General features: G+C 43.2%; 1 protein-coding gene across 1 annotated transcript in view; it reads left to right on the forward strand.

The window, feature by feature from the left end:
* Nucleotides 1-19,906, forward strand: part of ANXA11 (annexin A11) — a 77,042-nt gene that overhangs the window by 39,492 nt on the left and 17,644 nt on the right. The window contains exons 2-6 of the mRNA XM_088456365.1: nt 6,701-6,779; nt 8,895-8,989; nt 9,356-9,910; nt 12,066-12,153; nt 15,185-15,279. Coding sequence (XP_088312491.1) covers nt 6,728-6,779; nt 8,895-8,989; nt 9,356-9,910; nt 12,066-12,153; nt 15,185-15,279 — 885 coding nt within the window. The 5' untranslated portion in view covers nt 6,701-6,727. The remainder of the gene's footprint in view (nt 1-6,700; nt 6,780-8,894; nt 8,990-9,355; nt 9,911-12,065; nt 12,154-15,184; nt 15,280-19,906) is intronic.

Consider the following 19,906-nt stretch of genomic DNA (forward strand, 5'->3'; position numbering starts at 1 on the left):
TTCCTGTTTGTGTTAGTTGCATAGGGTTGTTATGGTGAGTCACACACATCTGTATGACAGATCATCATCACATGGGCTCCTCATTTTGATGTCACTGAAAGGTGTGTCAGTGAGTTGTCATTCCGAGTCACATGGTTCTCATCACACCATGAAAAGGGGAGAGCACAGATACAGCAATTGTGCTGCGATACCAACTTTCCTTTCAGGGAAATGTTGTTGTTTTCCTTATTCTATAATTGACCCGTTGTCAGTCATGCTTTCTTTCCATGTTAGAAATAAATAGATCCTGGAAAATCGGGACTCTGTTCATATGATACTGTTGTGTGCCAAGAGTTTGGCCCTCAGTCTAAACGAGTGTATGTAGCAACCCTTCAGCTATGAGTGGGCGGGCGCCCCTAAACTATTACAGTGTACGAGAAAGAAAATTGTATAAGCTCATACACAAATGTTCCAGATCTCTTCCAGGACTTTAGCAGAGGTGCACTGGGCTAAGTGGGGTAAACAGTATACTGTATATGGGGCAAATGAGTAACAACTGCTTCAGTGTCACAGAACCTATTTATTTTGGTTGTCATGGCAGTTTTAAGTGATCTGTTACTATAAAAATGTATTGTTGCTGAAAAGCCTAAAATACACATTGCGAAATGAAAAAGATGAGCAGGCTGTGATTTACAGTGTTACCCAGCGTTTGGCGCAATGGGATTCAGGGCTGAGATCTTTTATCTGCCGCTCAGGGGAGACGTATCTGTTACAAAAAGAGATCGAAACACATTTTATTATTATTATCCTGGTTTGTTATAAATATCCTGGTTTATTACAAATATACTGAATCAATATTATTATAAATGTTATTTTGGAGCATAGTGGCTTAGTTTAGGGGGAGGAATCCTAAAACACTGCTGCAAATCAGGAAAAACGTGAAATATAAACAAAATTGGAAACACTGTACTTGTATGACTGAGGAAATCTATGGTAATTGTGTGTAGCCTGCACATGGAGACAGTGTTCTCGCCAGGCTGTTTTTTCACCTGGCAAGAAACCGCCTACTACCTGGCACTTTGGTGGGGACAGTATCTGGGAGCTGTATAAAAAGGACCAGATCCTACAGACTTTTCAGCTCTTTCATAATCAGACGACTGGGCATCTGATGAGTTAAGAGGAGGCTACTTCTTGATGACACGCGGCTGGAAACATTTTCTGGGGAGAACACTGCAGATCGTATCCTGGCCGGAGTCAACCGAGAGGACACAATACTGAAGTCAGCTCTACTAATCTTTGGGCTCAATCCTATTAGCCGCAAATGAGCGCAGCTGTGTACAGAAATCTGCGAGTTCTGGTGAAAGAGGTGAGTTACGGTGCAGTTGCCGGCATTTCTACACCATTGCAATATCAACTTTCCCCCTTCGTGGCTAATAGGATTGAGCCCTTTGTGTCTCCGGGTTGTAATTTCAATATGGAATTCACTAAATTACTAATCCTAATTAATTACTTGTCAGCAGTCTGTCTACCACTGTGTAACTGTTAACTATGTGTATATGTAAACATAAGTCAGTGTGATAGTGTATATGTGTCTTGTATTTGTTGTTTAAACATCGTGAACCTAAAGCACATAGGGCCTGATTCAAAGAAACGCACATATCCAATGGTTATAGATCTGTGCATGTGCAGAAGCCGTATTGCCCATGTGCAGAAGCCGCATTGCCCGTCTGCAGATCTGGGGCTGCGATGTCGCTCGCAGTGCCTCAAAAAGCTGCAGCATGATTTTGGCATTTGGGGCGGCAATAGGCAGCGTTGCAGAAAACGTGGCTGTGTTGGCCCTGTTCTCTGGGCGTGCTGAAACCAATGGATGCTTCTTAGCGGCAGCTTCACTCGCCCCGGCAGCGTGAATTCATCAGACATCCTGAGTAACCTGAGGATGCAGCATCAGATCACAAAAGCCTGAAGTGGGCATCTTTTTACATATTTCAGCCCCGTAGACTCAAGTCTTCCTTTTTAGAAGGCACATTCTTCCAATCCTTTTTACAGTCCTTTCTCAGACCCGCATTTCTCTGCACTGTTAGTATCCCTGAGAAAATTGAGCTTCAACTTACACATTGTTTAAAAGGTATCACCAGTCTTTACTGCTGTGTCTTTCGGTTTCATTAACTTTTGTATAAAGAAAAATATCTTCATGTATACTTGTATGGTTGTGAGCTTTTTATGACCAACTAATACTGTGTTCATATTGGTTACTAGGCAGGCTAAGTGCTTGCGTATTTGCATAGCTTGTCTGTGGGAGTGGAGCGTATTTGGCAGCTGCTTTAGCTGTTCTCCTAGCAATCACTCCCTAAGTGCATTAGGCCCACAGGCATCACTAGGCCTCATCCATAACAGAGCTGTGTCTGAGAGATCCGCCCATCTGTATCTCTGTCTGTTCTTGCAAACAAAACCAGGAAGATTGTTTTTGGCTGCAGCTGTCTCCTGGATGCAGTGTTTCCAAGGTAAATGTTGCTGCAAGTCCTATGTTTCATGGGTAATGCTGGTCATATTTTGGGCGGGATGCAGGAAAGGTAGAAATACTGTCAAACCCTGAAAATGCGGGTTTGACCACATTTCACATATGCACCAAGCCCCAGAATGTGATGCAGGGACTTGGTTCCGGTGGGTAACACCATCTTCCTGATCTTACCCGATAGATGCCTATGGGTTTCTATCGGGAGAGTGCAGAGAGAATCCCTCCCAGCACCCCTCACGGCAGGCACGTTCTTCTGCGCATGAGGGGCTTCTGGGTCATAGACCTGGAAGTCCCTCCATCGTAAAGGGCCGCTCTTACCGAGAGAGCGTTCCTTTGCGGTGTTTTGTCATGCATACCGGCGTTACCAATGCCGCCATGCATCCGAGTGGCAGGATGCATCGCATTCCGCCTGTAATGCATCATGCATCCTGCTTTTGGCAGATGTCTGTTAGACATGCCTTTACCCATCAGATATCGTGGTCATACACTGTGAGATATGTCAGTGTATGGCTACAATTTCTGCTGCTATTCCCTGGGAAGTAAACCCTTCCCGTTCCTCCACTGCCAGATGTGGCCGACTGATGATCAGGCATGTTGGAAGATTTCTCATGTCTGATCATCGCTGATCAGATCGCGGACATACACTATGCGATTAGGTTAGAACGATAATTGCATAATGTATGCCTGACAATAACACTTGCTGGGATTGCAAATAACAGGCCTTCCTGATACAGGTTGAGACTCCCATATCCAAAATGCTTGGGACCAAGGGTAATTGGATATCGGAATATTCCGTATTTTGGAATAATTGCATACCATAATGAAATGTCTTAGGGATATGGCCCAAATCTAAACACAGAATGCATTTATGATTCATATACACCTTATACACAGCCTGAAGGTTATTTTATACAATATTTTCAATAATTTTGTGGCTCAAAGAAAGTTTGTGTAGATACACGAAATTCATTTATATGTCATATACACCTTATACACACAGCCTATAGGTCATTTTATACTTTATTTTTAATAATGTTGTGCCTTAAACAAAGTTTGTGTACATTGAACCATCAAAAATCAAAGGTTTCACTATTTCAGTCATGCTAAAAATATTCCGTATTTCGGAACATTCCGTATTTCGGAATATTTGGATATGGGAGACTCAACCTGTAGTTATTACAACAATTAGATTCAAGGCGCTTCTGAAAAGAATTCTTCTAACTGCTGTTCCTAAAATCGATTAGCTGCAGCTCTAATTAAACCTCCTATGACGGTTTAACTAAAAGCAATAAAAACAAATATGTAAGAGCTGCACAAATATATTCCAAAAATGGGGACATAAAGACAATAGGATCCCATCAACATTTAAAATACAATGTAGCTGTATTTCGTTAAATGGAAATTGGAAACTCAAGTGCCCAAATCATGTCTCCAGTGTCAGCTGTTAGAAACAACCTTGGGTGCCTGTATCAACATTTGCTAGTACAAAAAGTCCTCCCTATATATGCCCATATTCACTTTGAGGCGAAATGTCAGAATCGGCAATAATTTATCGCCGATTACTTAATTTTCGCCTATTTGAAATATCCTCGTATTCAATTACATTGACTTTTCGCCGGTGCGAAAGTCAATGTAAAAAAATGGGGATAATTTTTAGCAAGCCTTTAGCAGGCTTAAAAAAATGCAGAATTGGGGTTTAGGGGTGCAGGCTTAAAAAAAAATAGCCTGCACCCTTGGGAATGCCCCCGTTTAAAATGAAATGTGCAAAAAAGAAAAGAAAAAAATCGGGACACCCCAAAAAAATAATTTTACATTTTGTGGAGAAAAAAGAAAAAAATAGGGGAACAGTGTTTAAAAATAGCGAAATAGGTTCAGGGGTATTCTGTAAGTATGTGGCAGGTGTTTTCTAGAATAGGCTATTAGCGGCAGGTGCTTTTTTGCTGAATTTTTTAAATATTAGTTTAGGGACTTAAAAATATGCTAGTGCCCATTTTAATGTACCCCAAATTTGATGGGACCACTTTTAAAAACGAAAAAAAAGCTAAGTGCTCTTCTGCATCACTTCTTCAATGTCTGAGAAAAAAAACACCAAATTTAAAAATGCAGAACACCTTCTGCAGTGCTAAACAGGGGTACCCAGACTGAACCCCCATGTCTGGACATTTTTTGGGGGGTCCTAGGAACAAAACCCGAGAAATGACATGACTTTTCGCCGATCCAGGTTTTGCTGGTTCCTGATTTTGCCTACTTTGCAATTGATTACGAGGAATAGCGGGCACGCGCGCAATACTTTTCCGCCTGGAAAACAGGCGAAGGAGGCGAAAAGTCCAGCAGGCGAAAAGTCTGGACTTTTCGCCTCAAATTGAATACGGGCCATAGTATATTTGAGATGTAATTGCAAGGGGAGGCACAAGAAAAAAACAGGGATTTTCTGAAACACCTGTGCCGGAGGCCAATAATCTAGCCGATAACTGATTGCAATCAATAGCTCCATTACAGCACTGATACATTAATGTCCTGGAATACTTGTGCCGGTGATGAGGTCAAAACAAGTTGATCTATTAATTGACTGTAACAAATAGAATAGATGGTAGCAGCTTTGTAGTGACGGGTCGTCCATTGAGCATCCTCGGATTGTGCGGGAAGCGGCCCTTCTATGAGCGGCTATGTGGACCTGGCCGGGCTTGTAGCGGGATCGGATGGAGCTGGAGCTTGGTTCACTTGGTGTCTAGGAACAAGTAGGTGGAGTCCTTAATGTGTTTCGTCATGCCCACGTGACTTTCTCAAAAGGTATGACTCCACGGTCTCAGGTGAGCTTATTTAAGCTCCGGGAAATATCGATGGGGCAATATGGTTAACATAGTCCTGGACACTCGCGGTTGTATTAAAAAAGGGATTTATTCCAATATTTCCTGGCACTTCTCTCTGAATTCCGCAGAACTAGTAGTCTGTCTAATTAGCCATAAGTTATGCACTAGCTCTTCATGTTTAGGGCTCACGACGTGCCAATGTACAGAAAGTACAAATTATTATTTTGTTGGTTAATTGCTATATACTGCATGTGTATTATTATTATTATTATTATTACCAGAATTTATATAACGCCACCAATTCTATAGCACTGTACAGAGAATATATGTCATTCCCTAGGTTCCCAAACAGACAGACACACACACATCATTTTGTTAGAATCCATTGAACCTACCAGTATGATTTTGGAGTGTCTGATGAAACCAGCACAACTGGAAAATGCTGTTAGGTAATAACGCTAACCACTACACAACCATACCCCTTCCTAGGAGCGCTTACAACAACAGCATATGGACTTTAGCATGTAGAACTTCCGGTTTTTCAGGTCTTTTAGCAGAGCAACTTTATCATAGAATACGTTCTAGAGAAAATGCTGTCCTCTACTGTACATTACTTTGCTGCCTGGTTCTTGCAGAGATGCTCATGAACTTCTGATTGCGAAACGCAAAGATGCAGATGTTTACGCATCTTTGAGCGATCAGTGGTCTGGCGTACATGCATCAAGTTTAATCACCATTGTCACTCACAGGCTTAACAGGCGTTGCTATCATTTTTAAGGTGTGTTTCAACCTGTGACTGCGATCCCATACGCAGTAAAAATGGCTCTGGCGTCTCAGTTCCCGCTGCGATTCTCAGCAACCGTAGTCTTACTCGGAAGTCCGATAAGCGACTGATCTGAGATTAAGGTGCGTCATTGTACGCAGTCACTTAAATTTGCAAAGCCACCGGTGGGAGTTTAAATAAAAAAACTGCGTACAAATTTTCAGCAGCTGCCGCGGCATTGGCTTACATCTCTCTATCAGGCCCAAAGCCCTTTTAGGAAACAGCCCAAAGCTTAAAAATCTCCCCAAATATCTATGTCGCAAATGGATTCACTTCGTCTCCTGAGTGGATGTAATATTTTTATAGATATTGTTACTCATAAATAGAATAGTTTAGGAAAATGCAACCAAAACTGCTTTGGTTTTTTGTGATTAATGACATTTATCTGTGGGAGTGAGGAGGAACATATCATGTCACCTCATCAGATGACGTGGCTCTGCATTGTATACTGGTCATGGGATGGATGACTGCGTTCATTTACTTGTGATTTTTGTTCTATTGTTAGTGACATGGTAGAATAGGAGAAGTGCCGATAAGGATTAGGGACGTTGTAACAATAACCTATCTTTTCAGGTGCTGAGTTTCCATCACATTTAAGCAATGAGTTATCCTGGCTATCCTCCAATGGGTGGGTACCCACCAATCCCTACAGGTAAGAAATATTACACCTATGTGTTTTATTTTATACTTTAATCCTATATGATAAGTTATGTTATAAGTAATGTTACATGTGAGTGTGTGTACAGTCATTGAAAAAAATATTTTTGCTTTTTACGTATCGGGACATAATTCACAATCATGTCCTACAAATTGATACATTTAACTTCATGACTAATAATCCATAATACATTTTACAGTTATTTAAAAAAAAAAAAAAAAAACAATGTCCGAACAATTAGGAAAACCAAACATCATTACAAGAAGAATTGAGTGGCGGTGAAGCATGGTTATGTAGTGATGGTGATAGAAATTGTTTTGCATTGATAACACCTGGGCACCTCGGGGTCATTGAGTACACCACGATTACCCGGAGTCTTCTAGAGGAAAATTATAAATATGACTTATTGACAATTGAATATACAAATCGCACATTAGAGAGACAAATAAAAATATACTAAACCAACTATGATTAGGTTTGATGGGAAATTATTAAAACCTAGAAAATTCAAAGAAAAAAAATAAGAAATCGGAGAATAATCGTATCAAGTAATTATTTAAAAGTCAACACCAATATGTTTTGTTTTTTAAATGATTGCCACTTTAAAACATTGACCAGACTTGCCGGGATCTCACTGATGCCTGCAAGTCTCAGGCTATTACATGTACCCCTTTGTCTCCGGACTAGTAGCTTTGTTTCACTATTGAGACAAGTGATCTGACTATAAAGCTTTTTGGACACCCTTATCAAGGCCGTAACTAGGGGTTTGTGCGGCCGCACAGGGCTCTGTGGGTTGCACCGTTGCCAACCCACGAGCCCTGCAGCCAGCATCGGTGCGACAGTGCTGCCTGTAGCGTCCATTGGACACTACAGACAGGCACCCTGCCATAATTACAGCTGTCCAGACGCTCCAGGCACTGCTGCAACTTCAGGTGCCGGCAGCCCAGTCCCCTTATGCATACCGTCACACGCAAAGGGGGCGGGGGCAGCACAGGGCGCTCAGAGCCCCAGTTATGACTCTGATCTTCATTGTTAGTTAATGAACTCTTTTTTTTTTTACTAAGGTGTAAACTTGATGTATCTGTCTCTAGCTATAGTGTTGTGTGATTTGTGTATTTTGTTACACAGCTGCTTCAGTTGGATTGGCGCGATCACTTGCTACTTGTTACTGTTTTCGATACCCACTCCATGACTTAGGGTGTGTTTTTCTTTCATTGACAGTTGAAGCTAGACAAAATGGGATGGGTACATGATGCCGGCGTTTGGGATCCCGGCAATCAGAATCTCAACATCGCCATCCCAACAGGATTAGAATACTGACACTTTGTCGGTCGGTATCCTAACCCTCCTCCAATCCCTAGCTTAACCCTCCCTCCCCGGTATCTAACCCTAACTATCCCCCCTTAGTTCGCAACCCTCCCCCTAACTCCCCTACTTTCCTTCAGGATTCCGATGGTCGGGATGCCGTTGCTGGGATTCTGACAGGTGTCTGGATTCTGGCGTCGGCATTCTGACTGCCGGAATCCCCTCTGTCTGCATTTTAACCGCATCCCTGACAAGTGGTCCTTGCAACAGTATAGTGACCCTAAGCACCCCAAGAAACCTTTTGGATTTGTAATAGCAAAATCTGAAGTCCACTAAATGCCGCTGAGATTCTGTGATAGGACCTCAAAGGGTGTACTTTTTCATTCTCATGCACAATGTTAGGTCTCTTCCCAGCACATTTAATCTCAATCTCCTCCTCCTGCCTGTGTTCAGCTGCTGCTTTTTTTTTGGTGGTGTCTATGCTGTCACGGCATAGAGAGACTGGTGTTACTATGGAAGCGTTTCCGCCAAGCTACTCAACAATAATCATTAGAGACCACCTACAGCATGCACTGGCACCTCCACCAGTCCCAATCAAATGCTACTGAATACAGTCATTGTGAATATGCATTTTTCCAGTTGGATTTTGTACGTTTTGTGTACTACTAGTTATGTGTCTCTCTGGCAGCTATTTCGATAATGATTTAAGAGAATTTAAATTGCAGAGTGTGTCTATAACGGTGCATTATATTTCTACCAGCAAATCATTTATTATTATTATTGCTCTTCATTTTCCTAATATAGGCAACAATATGTGGGGTGCACCTAGCAACAACCCACCTCCCATTGGGCTTGATATGTCTGGCTTCTCTCAACAATACAACCCTCAGCAGTATGGGGTGAGTGCCGTTTTATGAGTTTTGGGAATAAAATTACATTTAATGATTTTTACATACATAAGATGCAAATAATAATGCATTTTAGTCCTGTTGTATTTAGATACCTGTAAGGGTAGTTCATATTCAAACATAAATAAATTAGATAAGTAAAGTTAGATTGAAAACTGAAAATGACATGTAGTTTAGGGTTAACTGTATAATATTGCCTGATTTTATCTTGGGTTGCTCTATGCATGATGCCGCATCATTCACAATTCTCAATTGAAGAGTATCCTGAAAAGAGGAGTTTTAAGTAATCAAACATATACTGATAATGTAATATGTACCTATTGATTACACAATAAACAATTGTGTCCTTTGTTACAGGCAGGGCCAGGCTTTCCAGGAGCAGGATTTGGAGGAATGAACCCACAGCCGGGAGGCTATCCACCGGCCAGTGGTGGATATCCAGCGCCACCGGGACCTGGTTACGGGGCACCTCAGCAGCCTCAAGCACCTGGGTATGGGGCACCTCAGGCGCCTGGCTATGGGGCACCGCAGCAGCCTCAGGCGCCTGGCTATGGGGCACCACAGCAGCCTCAGGCGCCTGGCTATGGGGCACCACAGCAGCCTCAGGCGCCTGGCTATGGGGCACCACAGCAGCCTCAGGCACCTGGCTATGGGGCACCACAGCAGCCTCAAGGACCTGGTTATGGCATGTACCCTACTCCGGGTGGAGAACAACAGCCAGGAATGCCTGGATATAATTCGGGATACCCAGGTCAGCTGCCAGGGCAACCAATGCCAACCCCTGGCCAGCCTCCAATGAACTACCCGGGACAGCAGCCAGTACCAAGCTATCCACAGGTTCCAGTCGTAAATCCCTCTATGCCACAATATCCATCTCAGCCTTCAGGAACGCCCAGCATTCCTCCTATGCCGGTAATATATACAAACATTATGCTAGCTAATTGTGAATAGTTTAAGGATCTAGTTAGATACTTAATTGTTATCAACTACACCTGAACTATAGGAGCGATTATATCCGCACATGCAAAACCCTATTGTGTTATAAATAAAGCTTGTAATTCAACTTGAAGGGGGTTACTAGCTTTATTTCACGAAGTGAATGCAGGAGTGGGTATAGAAAGCATAGCAAGTTTTATTCATAACTCCTATTACTATGTTAACACTTAAGCTGCATACACACGTAAAGATTTTCTGTCCAAATATCCAACTAGCTGATTGGTTGGAATGAAAATCTGGGAAGGGATGAAAGCAAATGACAATCAGCAATTTGCTCCCAAACGCTGGAAAATGGACAAAAACTGTTGTTTGAACAAATTGTTTAGATCAAACATTTAACAAACTTGTCTGATGACCATTTTCATCCTGTTTCTGGCATTTAGTAGCAAATTGCTGATCATCAGTTACTCCCATACCTTACCAGATTTTCATTCCAACCCAACAACTAGTTGGATGGTTGAACAGAAAATCTTTACGTGTGTATGTATCTTTAGAATATGAATAATGTAACATTTTATTTTCTTTGTTGTGTGCACCATATAAGAAAATTCTGTTGTTGTGGTATTGCTAGTTTAAGGATCTAGCTGATTGGATTAGAGCTGTAGTTTAAAGGGGCCTATTCATTACCCGACTTTATGAAAAATCCGGCCAAAACCAGGAGGTTTTGGTCGCATTGTTCACAAAGTCGGGTAATGGATAGCCGGCAAGGACCAGCGATGCGCGTGCACGCTGGGTTCTTTGCTGTCCCAGACTGTCTGCTGAACATGCCCTCAACCTGACGACGCTCGTCAGGTTCGGCATGTTCAGGGATTCCGGCAGTGTGGACCCCGCACCTCGGCGACATGAAGGTCTGGACGTTCAGACTTTCATGTCGCGTAGTCGATACCCCCTTTAGATTCACTCTATTGTCTAGATCAGTGTACCACCAACAGGTCATGTTTCTTTAATCATGCCCAGGTGAGTGGGTCAATAATTAGCCCACCTGCTTCCACAGACAGAAATGCTGAAAACATGACCTTTTTAGAATACTTGAGGACTGAAGTGTAGAACCACTGGTCTAGATCAAAAATGTTAGTTAACAGCTAATATGTAAATGAACAACACATATCCATAACTATTTAACTTATAGTGCCTGTCCAATAAAAAATAAGAAGTAACACGTGCCCCTAAAAATACTATCTTGCAGCAGTGTATACTACAGCATACCTTTTACACTCCTGTATAATTCAAGTTGCTAAAAAGTACATAATAAAGTGAATTTACAAACCATGAAAAATGCAGGCCACGACATCTTTGCTTTTTGCACAAGCCCATCTTCTTGTCTGCTAAGCACATTTGAAGGTGAAGCTCACTTCCGAATTTTTGGAAAGAGCTTCTGCATATAAATGGACACTCAACAAATTGCACATGGTGAAATCGGTAATTATATTGCATTAAAATCAGATCTACTTTTCTGGTATTCTTCCAAAATGCTGCTTGGTTAAGGCTCAACAGAATTCTTCAATTAATCATTAGAATAAGGAGACATTAGGGCTATTGTTATAGAATGCGTCATGCATAGTGCAGCCTGTGCCCCATTATAGGGGCAATGTTAGGTTTGTAGCACCATAACATGCCTCCGTCCTTGGGTGTTCCACTGCTCACAATATATACCGCCCTGTACCACCCACTTTGAGAATTCTATTTTGGCAGCCCCCACCCACCAAAAGCTGAAATTAAACAATTGAATTTTAAAGTGAAGGTTTTTTTTTTAATTCAATTTGGGCTTGTCAGGTAATCTTCTTAAACAGCGTGACTCACACATTAACATTTTACCTGTAACCAAAGTGGTGTTACTGTGTTCTGTAGCCTGGTATATACTCACACATAGTACTGTACATATAACTTTCCTAGTGGACATTGGAAGCCAGCATCACAATTATTTTGCCTGCTGTTTGTGCAGGTAAACAATTGTAGTCATAGCTGTAACCTGTTGCCGAAGTGCCTTAGTAACTCTTACAATACTCTAATTCTGTATATTGTATAATGACTTAATAGGAAGTTGACCTAACAGTGCCATATTTCTGAGCAGGCTGGGAAACGAGGAACTATTAAAGATGCACCAAACTTTGATCCACTCAGAGATGCGGAAGTGCTCAGGAAGGCTATGAAGGGATTTGGTAAGACATAATACAGGCGATATTAAACTACAGCTGCTTTTCAGCTTCCACTGACCTAGACGTACTGCAATTTTAACATCTGTTACATATAAAATATATTTTCTTGTACCTCTCCTATAAGGGTCGTTTATGAATTACAAAGGAGAAAACCTGTACTTCTTTTCAATATGTGCAATTATATGTCTATTAGCCATTGGCGTTCAAGGTGTCCATTCACTTCCCAGTCATTGGAAACGGCCATATAATAGGGAAATACTCCTACATTTACCAGTTTGCTGGTACTCTGAATAATGTGCCTGGTGAAACAGTAACAGTGTCTACAAATTTAGGGCCATCGTCATCTTTAGTTTCATCATTTCAGATGCTCTCCTAGCTCACCTCTTGGTTAATCCTAATCTATGTTTTATATTAGATTTAAAATTAAAGATCATCACTGTTTTTACTATGCGTCACTTTTGAGTTTTAGTTTTTTTTGTTTTTTTATTACATTGGTCAAAGTATGCTTAGAAATATGTTTTCACGCAAAAGTGCGACTGAAAGGTGCAAATTGTGTCCCTTTATAGATACAAATGAAGGATAGGTTTCTAGCTGATCTGGCCAGCTGTAGAATTAAAGTACTTTTTATAGGGAGCAATAGTCCATTCTCTTACACAAGAAGCCCTCCCTAAATGTTCCCAATCATTTAAATATTTCCATTCTGCAAAATTTGAGTTTTTCTATCATCAATTTGGGGGACACTTCATACAATATTCCCCTATGGATGCAGGAATTTTTCCACCCATGTGGCTAATCTGTGTTTAGTAATACCCCTTTCACACTGCCATCAAGTAACCCGGGTTATTGCACATGAACGCGCAACAACCCGGATTCACAGTGTGAAAGGACCAGGTTGAAATATCCCGAGTCGAGTGACCCGGCATTTCAACCTGGGTAACAAGCAGGGTTGAACACGAGTTCAACTCGGCCCGTGGTGGGGTGTGAACAGGTAACCCAGGTCGAGGCGACCCGGGTCCCATTCACTGCACAGGAAGAGCCGGCGCTTGGACGATGAAATCCTCTCCAAGCGACGGCTCGTCACGTGATACCGATGGCGTCATCGGACCGGGTCGATCTGCCAGTCAGAAAGGGGTCTCAGGTGGGATGGACTCGTGCACAAATTCCGGGTGCGACCCACAATTTGCGATCTTAAAGGGGTATTAGGAATGCCCCCGAACCACCCATCTCCTCCCAGCGGAGGGTGTATCACAATAAGGGGACTATTTACTAAGCAGTGTTAGGAGAAGTGAAAAGTGAAGGTAAAAGTGATAAGGTACCAGCCAATCAGCTCCCAACTGTCATTTTTCAAGCACAGCCTGTGAGATGGCAGTTAGGAGCTGATTGGCTGGTACCTTATCACTTTTCACTTCTAACACTGCTTAGTAAATAGACCCCTAAATCATTTACAATGCACTTTGATAAAATGGCTGTTCATGTTTGTATCCACCACCCATTGACATGACTTGTAGAACCTTTTAAGTGACCATGTTTAATTATTTTATGAGATGATGTTTTGGTTACACTAATGTGTAACCCAAAAATCGGGCCATACATCTATGGCCTGATTCCTCGTTCTGCCAAACGGTGGACATCGATGGTCGACGATCCATCGGGAAATCTGGAAAATTCAACATGATAAACATCCCCAACTCGCCGATCCTGACCATTTTTTAGGTCAGAATCGGGGAATCAAGATTGACTTTTTGGATATCTCCAGTCCCCCATGTCAGACATCAGCAGTGTGGAATTGCTGAGAAAGCGACTAGATGTATGGGCCCCATTACGAATCCATTTTTTACTAAACTAATAAAAGTAATGCAGACCATATATTTTCTGTAAACTTTTTATAGTATTTTCAACTTCTCCAATGGACAATAAATTTACATTTCTTATCTAAAAACAACTATGTGCATTAAAATTCATCTTGCTGCCTTCAGTTGTAGATAAATGTGTCCAATTAAGCTTTAATGACTGTAATGAAACTTTATTCTGCAACCTTTTGGCTATGAAACTATTAGTGATTTAGAGCCCACACGCACAGGTTAATTTTGTCAGAAGCCCATTAACCTACCAATGTGTCTTTGGAGTATGGGAGGAAATCAGAGCACTCAGAGGGGCCCTGGCAGTAAGCAAACCCATGAACCTACTGTAGTGCTGTGAGGCAGCAATGCCACCCATTGTGCAACCAAGCTTGTTTTATTCTTAGTTTAATACACATTGTGGTATTGAACAAGTTCTGTCTGGTTTAGTTTTAGAATGAAAACTAATAGAACAGTCTTTTCTAATTGCTCATTTTATACGACATTGGGCCTGATTCAGCAAGGAACGCACAGTAGCAGACGCACGCACCCAGCTGCTGCGACAATATGTTAATCAATATAATACACACGGAGACTGCAACACAAGATGCAGATGCCCAGCCCTATATTAAGCCGCCCATCTCCATTTACTCAAAGCCTGATGAGTACGCAAGATAGCTTAAACATCGAGAACCATCAACCACATTTGCATAATAGTGGTTGACCAGACCTCGCGCAGGATCTTGGCAACTTCCTGTGTGCATGGAGTCTCATCACTGCGCGCGGCACAGCAGTGGCTAATTTATGCACGCCCCTAAAACAGCGTCCCAACGCACAGGCACGCCTGCGTTCGCCTGACCACCCCCATCACCACCCACAAACTGCACTTCCTGTCAATCAGTATCGGAGGGGGTCTGCATACACGCGTGTAGTCTGTGTATACTTACCCGGATGCACTGGCTAGTTCGCGCATGCGCAGTGCGATGCATACGCAGTAAAAAACCATCGGCCAAGTAGGTATGTTCGTTCTCTCCTTTGCGTTGCTTGCTGCATAGGCTCATTGCTAATGCTTTGTTACCACTGTTACCATTGTCTAATTTACTGTGGAATAAGTGCTTCATTTGTCACAGAAAGTAAAATGAAGAAATAATAATGTTGCATGTTACGGAGTACTGATGGTAAATTTCTGCACACAGGTACTGATGAACAGGCCATTATTGAATGTCTGGGAAGCCGGTCAAGCAAACAGAGACAGCAAATCAGTTTGTCCTTCAAAACCGCTTATGGGAAGGTAAGTTGGGAACATACTGAATTATTGGTTTTCTATGTTTTTACCCATAAAGAAATACACTTATGGGAAACGGTTTGCAATGAATAGTGCAGACACACGCCCAGTGTCTCACATGACATACTGGTGCACACCACATTCAGTTCTAAGCTGAATTTATACAGGAATAATGGAGCACTTATTAAACTGCCATACACTGATAAAATTATTTAAGTTTTAATAAGATCTACGGAACACTCATAAAATACACATGAAAAATATTTATAAAAAGCACAAAATACAAATGGTGATTCCTAAACGATAAAATCATAACCACCAAAGTGACTTCACATTTGGATTAGTTGTAGAGTCTAAAAAGCTCTGCAATTGGTCCTAAAAGATATACAATGTGTTAGCAATAGAAATCAGTTTTTCATTTAGCATTAATAAAGGTTACTAGTAGCGGAGTAAGTATCCCGTATTTAGGCACACTTAAGCAGACCATGTATGATTGGGGGTTTGGCTGGTAAACGACAGGGGCGCTATGAGCCCGTGTCATTATCGGCGCTGCTATCTACAAGATATCAGCGCTGATAGCCTGGGCTAATGTATGAACAATCAGTTCGCCTGACCATTCTGCCTGCTGCAGCTATCTATATCAACAGCTGCAGCTTGGCGATGCCCTATCCTCACAGCAGGGATAGCGCTGCCCCTGCTACTGGGGCTGCCGGCTCCAGGGCTGCACGCGGGATCCTGCACATGCTCAATGGAGCCGGCTGGTACTGAGACACAGCGCATCAGCACTAGGCTGATGCGCTGTGTAATCAGACAGGGATCGCCGGAGGGAGGATTTAACAGCTCAACGGCCAGAGCGGAGGAGTGATAATACGTCTCATCGTTAGTGCTTCCTGCTTCGCCTCGGTAAAGAGGCGAAACAGGAAGCGTTATAGCTGCATGATAAGTGCCGCTATAAGACATCTACTCCTGCGTCTTATACCATCAGTATATGAGCCTCTTTTAGACAATCAGACAGCATAGGAAAAAAGCCACAGTCCTATTTCTCACAAGTATGGGAGAAGAAATACTCTGTACAGTATGCTGCCTTTGTTCAGGGAATTATAGTAATCTGTGTTACTCATTTGAAACTACTGGCAGATGCCAGTGACCAGTTAGATCTGGGTGAATGGCAGGCAGTTGTAGGCTGTAGAGAAAGAGGTTTACATCCCATATCTGGGGAGACAATTTCAGGGAGAACCTGGTTCTATATGGGAAGAGAGCAAGTGCCTAATAGTGTAGTATTTAAAGTGATCCTTTTGTTAACAGAAAATAGTGAAGTATGTGTACCATAAAAAAGATATAAAACAACGTATCAGCAGAGACCTTTTTTTTCCTAATACCGCTTTTATACCTAAATTCCGGGTCTGACCCGACTACTTTACTTTCTGCCATCGACTCTTGCTGCACCTTCGGCATATTTTCCGCACCAACAGCTTCTGTGCTGTTACCAGCTCTCCAGTTGCTTCTACGGCTTCCAAGCCGCATCTACACCACCGTGCTGCCGTCTGCTCTCCAAGCCGCAGCATTTACTTCAAACTACCAACTAACCGCTATTGCCGCACCATGGGCATACTTGCCGCATCATCGGCACACCACACCATCGGTTCCCAAAGCTGCTCCTACTGTATTAACTCCTTACCACCTCGGGATTCCAGTTGACACTTCCATAAGCGGCTACTACTCCGAGCAGTAAGTCCAGACTGCCGCCTAAGTAACGTTGAGTGAATTATCTCTAAGGGAACAACGGGCGGTTGTTTGTGGCGGAAGACCTCATAGCCTGAAGTTCTAGTCGGCTTACTAGGAGTGGTCACTGGTAATCATAACATTGTGCCCCTAATTATTATTATACCATGTTGGGAGAGATCTTCCCCCATTCCTGTACTTCCATGACTTTTCTGTACTGCATGGGTTAATGTCTGGTGATCTCATTCATCCTTCCAGAAAGCGATATCCCCCCCTATTATGGAAGATGAGTGTGACTTGTCCTCCGCAGTCTTAAGGTACATCCCTAGGGCTAGCCCCACACTTTATCTGCAGCAAAGGGGTTAAAGTGCTGCTACAAAGTCTCAAATTTATAAAAGCCTATTTCTCCTGCATCCACTAGGGGACACTGGAGGCTTCGAGACAGTGTTGTATACACGGTGCTAAGTGGAGCTGGCACTTCAAATCTTTTTGAAGTGTGACTAGTTCCTCCCCCTCTATACCCCCCTACAAGCCCAGTCTCAGTTTGTGCCCGAGGGGAGCTGGCCGTGTTTTACACTCCTCCAGGTTTAGGAATTTTTTAAATCAAGCATTGAGGACCGACAGTAGCTGCACTGCCTGTCTGCACCGTGGGAGCTGCCGTTAAGTCCTACCGCGGGAACGGCCCAGGCTGCTGTTCGATACCCTCCCCTGCTTCACATGCAATGGAAGCAGTCTGTATTTTAACGCTGACCAGCGCATATATATATTTAAAAAGGTTAGTAACTACTTATTTATCAGTGGTTATCCTTCTATGCCTAACGTTCTCTGGCACTGCTAGGAGCTCTATTAGGCCTGGTGTGGCTCTCTCCTGCCTCTCTGTATCTCAGTTTCTTCTTCTTCTTCTTCTTCTTCTTCTGACCTATTTCACTACACTTTTATGTTTGTGTTGGGTCTGTATGTAGCATGACTGGCAGATCAAAAGCATCTCAAAAGTTATTTACCTGCAAGAAGTGTGCAATTAAGTTTACACAGGGGCAGTCATCTACCTCCCGTGTGTGACAATTGTAGTTCTGAACAACAATCTGCAGGGATGTCAGAACCAATGTCTTGGACGCAGGTTAACATACGTTATGTCCTCTCTCTGCTGAGCTGGGGGCTTCTCGCAAAGAAAGAGAGGTTTACAGGTCAGCGGCTTAAGAGGAACCAGCATGGGCGAGGTCCTTAGCTATATCCATGGAGGGGATTTCTAAAGCCATGACTTTTCCCGAACCATGGGATCCTCTCCTCAGGTCTCAAAAAAGAGACTGTTACCCTCAGTCCTCCAATCGGAGGAAGAGGATATGCCAGATTTAGAAGAAGGTGAATATGTTCCAAATTCGAACCGAAAGAACTCCAAGATGAGTCTGAGCCGGTATCCGAGGGGATAGAGGATTTAATTTCTGCAATCCGACAGGTTTTGCAGATACAAGAGGAGGACACCGGTCCTGCTCGACAGTCTTTCTTTCTAAAGAAACAAAGACAGGCTATTGCTTTTCCGATCTCGGAAGAGCTAAATCTCTTCTAACATCACCTTGAGAACATCCGGATAACGTTTTTTTGATGTCCCGACGGTTATTTTTTTATCCTTTTCCAGCAGATAACAGAAAATCTTGTGAGACTCCCTCTACAGTAGATCCATCAGTATCACGGGTGTCGCTCGAGTCCGGGATCTCCTCACTCGAGGATACAAGCTCGACTTTCAGTTTCAACCTCCACCTCGATTTTTTTTTTTTTTTACCATAGGCTTACCAGTTTCCAACGACAGGAGTGTCGTTCTACAAGAAGCAATAGACCAGCTTCTATCCGAGTTCCCGTACATCAGACCGGAAAGGGTTTTTACTCCAGTCTCTTCATGGTCCCGAAGCCAGACTGCTCGGTCAGACTTATTCTGAACTTGAAAGATCTCAATCCATACCTAAAGATTAAGTTCAAGACTGAGGGTCCCATTCAGACCCTCTCGCGAGCGCAGGACGCTCGCAGGCGGGTCGATGTTACCCAAATGCGCATGCGCACGACGGCGGCTGCTCCGTGCGCATGCGCGAGACCCGGCGAGCGACGTGGAAACCGTCGCTCGGGGTCTCGCTACAAAGGGGGCGTGCTGTTGATGGTGAGTCACAGCACGCCCCCTTTGGTGGGCGTGCCGGGGTGTGGCTGCACAGACGGAGGCGTTCCCATGGGAACGCCTACCGTCTGGGTCTGATAGAGCCAAAATCACTCCAGGGCTTGCGGCAGCGAGACCCTACCAAAGGGTCTCGTCGCAAGCCCGATGGTCGCGATGGTCTTGACCATCGCGACCATCATCATGGATGCTCGCATAAGCTGTGGGTGGTAACCCACAGCTATGCGAGCGTCCAAAAGGCCGCTCCAAATTTAACTAGGACGGCCCTGATTCAGAGCGAGCGCTCTGGTCAGAGCGTCCGGCTCTGAATCAGGCCCTGAGTCCCTTCAGTCGGTGATTGCGGGACTAGAGAAAGGCAAATTCATGTTATCTTTAGATATCAAGGATGCCTAGCTTCACATGCCTATCTGGCCACCTCACCAGGCGTTTCTGAGATTCGCAGTTCGGAATTCGCATTTCCAGTTTCAGGCCTTACTCTTCGGCTTATCATCAGTCCCCAGGGTATTCACAAAGGTCATGGCTGTGATGATGAGTCTCCTTCGGAAACAAGGGATCACTATTATGCCTTACCTGGATGATCTACTGGTGAAAGCACATTCCAGAGACCAATTACTGCAGGACATCACAGTAACACAAAACCTTCTCATTCATCATGGATGGATCCTGAATTTCCCCAAGTCTCACCTGCAACCGATGCAGAGGTTACAATTTCTAGGAATGATCATGGAAACATTGTCTCAGCGTGTGTTCCTC

This window comes from Taudactylus pleione, unplaced genomic scaffold (genome assembly GCF_031769625.1).
Source record: "Taudactylus pleione unplaced genomic scaffold, aTauple2 ptg000699l, whole genome shotgun sequence".
In the NCBI taxonomy this organism is placed as follows: Eukaryota; Metazoa; Chordata; class Amphibia; order Anura; family Myobatrachidae; genus Taudactylus; species Taudactylus pleione.